Below are 3484 nucleotides of genomic sequence, written 5' to 3'. Positions count from 1 at the left end.
GCCCTAACCCCCCCGGTCCCGGGCCCCACGGAGGGTGGGGGGGCGCTGCCCTAACCCCCCCCGGTCCCGGGCCCCACGGCGGGCGGGGGGCGCTGCTCTAACCCGCGGGCGCTGTTCACTCAGCAGAACAAAAGGAGCCTTGTGCGGCCGCGCCCTGGGCCAGCGAAACCCGCCTCACGTGACCGATACCGGCCGGGAGCGCGCGCGCTAGCAGCTCTCCCCCAGGGCCCGCTCTCATCCCCGCCCCGCCCCGCTGGGGGCAGCGCGCGCGCGGCACCGGGGTCATGACCCCTCCCGCAGGGAGCAGTGGGCGGGGCCGGGCGGGGGGATGCTCTGGCAGCGTGAGGGGCGGTGCCTGGGACAGCCCCGCCCCCAGGGAGTCCCGCTGGCTCCACCCCTACGTGAGGCGGCGTCGCGCGGCCGGTCACCTTGGTGACCGCCCCGCGCCGCCTCGCCCCAGGATGCTCCGCTGGTTCGGCCGCCCCCGGCTCTGCCTCCTCCGGGCCCCGCAGCCGCCGGCAGGGCCCCGGGTGCCGAACCGCGCCGTCGCCGGTTCCGCCAGCCACAGCGCGACCGGGGGCACTTCGGTGACGTAAGCGGTCCGCCCCGCCCACAATGCATTTCTCCCCCTCCCCCCGGACCGCCACGTGCCCGGCGGCCCGGCCTGCCCCGTAGCGTTCCCGTACGTCAAGTCCCCCAACAGGCACGGGGGCAGGGGAGTACCTGGGGGTCCCGGAGGGGGTATTTCGGGGGGTGCTGGAGGGGGGCCTGGGGGGGGCGGGGGGGGGGGTTTTTGGGGGGGGTGCTGGAGGGGGTATTTTGGGGGGTGCTGGAGGGAGGACCTGGGAGGTGCTGGAGGGGGTAGTTTGGGGGCTGCTGGAGGGGGTATTTCGGGGGTTGCCTGAGGGGGACCTGTGGCCTCACTCTCCAGGTGCTGAGCAGCGTGCTGCTCCCTGTCATGGTGGCAGGGCTACTGGGCAGGCCAGGGATGCGGCACCAGCCTGTCAGTGAGCACCTCCCTGTGAGTCTCTTTCTTCCTCTGCTGGGTGGGGAGCCAGGGCCTGGCGCTGTCACCCTCCCAGCCGGGCTCTGAGGTCATGGAGGGGCGGGCAGGCAGGCAGCCCAGCTGAGAGGCACTTGGTGGCGCCGTTTACCTGGCGGTCTGGGCCGGGGCAGGCACGATCCGGCAGCTGCGGTGCGGGGGAGGGACCAATCGGCGCATGGAGACGACTCTTTCTGAGCTGCAACTGATCCACAAGGAAAAATCCCAGATACTACTACTTATTTGAAAAATGTGCCCAGACTGAGAGCAGACTACCAAAAAAGAGGTCATGTCTGGGAAAACCCGGACATGTGGTAATCCTATGTCCCTGGTCCAGCCTGCCCAGCTGTGTCCTGCCCCCCGCCCGTGTCCTGCTCCTGGCCTATGTCCTGCCTCCAGTCCAGCAGTGTCCTGTCCTTGCCCATGTCCTGCCCCCAGCGCAGTTCAGTGCTCATGTTTTGCAGGCCACTGCCCCTCTCCTACGTAGTGTTCGACGGGCCTGCGCCACAGCCCCCACTCGTCTTCTTGCATGGCCTGCTGGGCAGCAAGGGCAACTTCCGCGCCATCGCCCGGGCCCTGGTGCAGCGGAGCGGCCGCAAGGTGAGCGCCAGGGGCAGGGCCGGGGGGCAGCCAAGGGCCTGAGTGCCGGGCCCACCCTGCCCAGCTTGCAGCAGCTTCTCTTCCTTGCCAGGTGCTGACAGTGGACGCGCGGAACCATGGCGAGAGCCCGCACAGCCCCACCATGAGCTACGAGGCCATGAGCCTGGACGTGCAGCGCCTCCTGCGCCGGCTGCACATCCCCAAGTGCGTCTTGGTTGGCCACAGCATGGGCGGCAAAACCGCCATGACACTGGCGCTGCAGCGGGTACGTGCATGTGCGGCTGCCAGGGAACAGCCAGCAGGATGCAGAGTTTGGGGCAATTGCTGCTGTTTGCCCATCCCGCACCACATGGGTTCCTCTGCCATAGGGCCTGACAAGGAGCACAAACGCCCTTCCCTGGGGGTGCAGGAGGGCACACTGGGGGTGTCATAGTCGCTGTTCTGTGAGGAATAAGCCCAGCCTGTGCTGTCTCGGCACAGAGCGAAGGCAAGGTGGAGTTTGTTCCTTTCTCTGGGCCCTGGCACTGGCCTGGCCTATGCACTCAGCTCACAGTCAGCACAGCGCAATGGGACAGGCTCCCTCTGTATGACTGCCCCAGAGTGCTACTCGCATGGAGCTAATGGATCCTGCCTTAAGGAGGGATCCATTTAGGGGGAGCTGGGATCTTCTCACACCTCAACTGAGTGGGAACCATCTGACCACTTCTCATGGCAGAGCCCAGGTAGCACACGGCACCACAGGAAATGGACTGGCAGTTCGGTACCAGGGGCTCTTCTCTCTGCATCTTCATAGAAGCAACCTCCCAGCATAGTCCTAGGGCTGCTGTGCACCTACAGCTGCTCTCTCTCCGATGAGGACTTCATTGCCTGTGGGCTTAAAGAGTCCCTCACATTTTCCAACACCCACTGTCATAAGTCAGGTTGCTGGGTTCTGTCTCCTGTGACTCCCTGCCATTTCATCCGGGGAATTAATCTGCAGTCTCACAGTCAGAGTTACTGTGTCATGTCCCACCCCAGAGGTGGCTGCATTTCAGGGCTAGCTGACAGCTCCCTGCCATGGAAACAAAAACTGGATATGAACGCCCTGTTTTGCCTTCGCTGTCCGCTCTATTGTGTGCTCTGGGATCTTCGCTGGGGAGTGGCAGGCAGGTCGGGGCTGGAAGGCCCTTGGGTAGAAGCTCCTCCCCAGAGCTAGCCTTTCTTGGGGATGCATCTTTTTGGGGGGCTTCTGACCATTCCTCGGGATCCTTGTGGCCCTGAGCAGGGTTCCTGCTGGAGTGAGATCCCTGCACTCGCTTGTGTCCCCAGCCAGATCTCGTGGAGCGCCTGGTGTCTGTAGACATTAGTCCCACAGAGAGCGTGGCTGTGACAGATTTCCCGGCCTACATCTCTGCCATGAGGAGAGTGAGCATCCCAAATGGAATCCCCCGCTCCACAGCACGCCGGCTGGCAGAGGATCAGCTGCGTCCAGCCATCCAGGTACGGTAGCCCACGAGGAGCCCTCCCCTCTCCCAGAGTGGGAGCACACTGCCCCAGAGCCGCCAGCCCCAGCCGGCGCTTTTCCATCCCCATGCCCTTAGTCCTAGCCCTGATGCCTGTCTGACCCTCAGCAGGGCCCACACTGGGGCTTGGCACTGTGGCCAGCGCATCTGTCGTGGTGGTGGGGGGAGGGGGTACTGCTGTGCTGGAGCAGACACATGGCACCTGGCTTGCCAGGTCTGCTGCTGCGGGTGTGTGATGGAGTGTCCCGGGGCATCCCTGGCTGGCATGTATGTGTGCGCTGTGACAAATGGATATGCTTTACCCTTGCTGCAGGTGTCGGCGGTAAGGCAGTTCCTGCTC

General features: G+C 65.0%; 1 protein-coding gene across 1 annotated transcript; it reads left to right on the top strand.

Moving 5' to 3' along the window:
- Positions 1 to 448: 448 nt before the first annotated feature.
- Positions 449 to 3481, top strand: LOC112121327 (protein ABHD11-like; the record flags this gene model as incomplete). The annotated part of the gene is made up of 5 exons (XM_026661474.2): positions 449 to 592; positions 1507 to 1642; positions 1734 to 1907; positions 2951 to 3121; positions 3458 to 3481. Coding segments are annotated over exons 1-5 (636 nt in total), but the record flags the coding sequence as incomplete, so codon positions are not given.
- Between the last annotated feature and the right edge of the window lie 3 nt (positions 3482 to 3484).

The sequence above is a fragment of the Terrapene carolina genome, unplaced genomic scaffold, assembly GCF_002925995.2.
Source record: "Terrapene carolina triunguis isolate 2854851 unplaced genomic scaffold, T_m_triunguis-2.0 Scaffold6384, whole genome shotgun sequence".
NCBI classification, from domain to species: Eukaryota; Metazoa; Chordata; order Testudines; family Emydidae; genus Terrapene; species Terrapene triunguis.
Note: the sequence above shows the minus strand (reverse complement) of the source record. Positions and strands in the feature narration are given on the sequence as shown.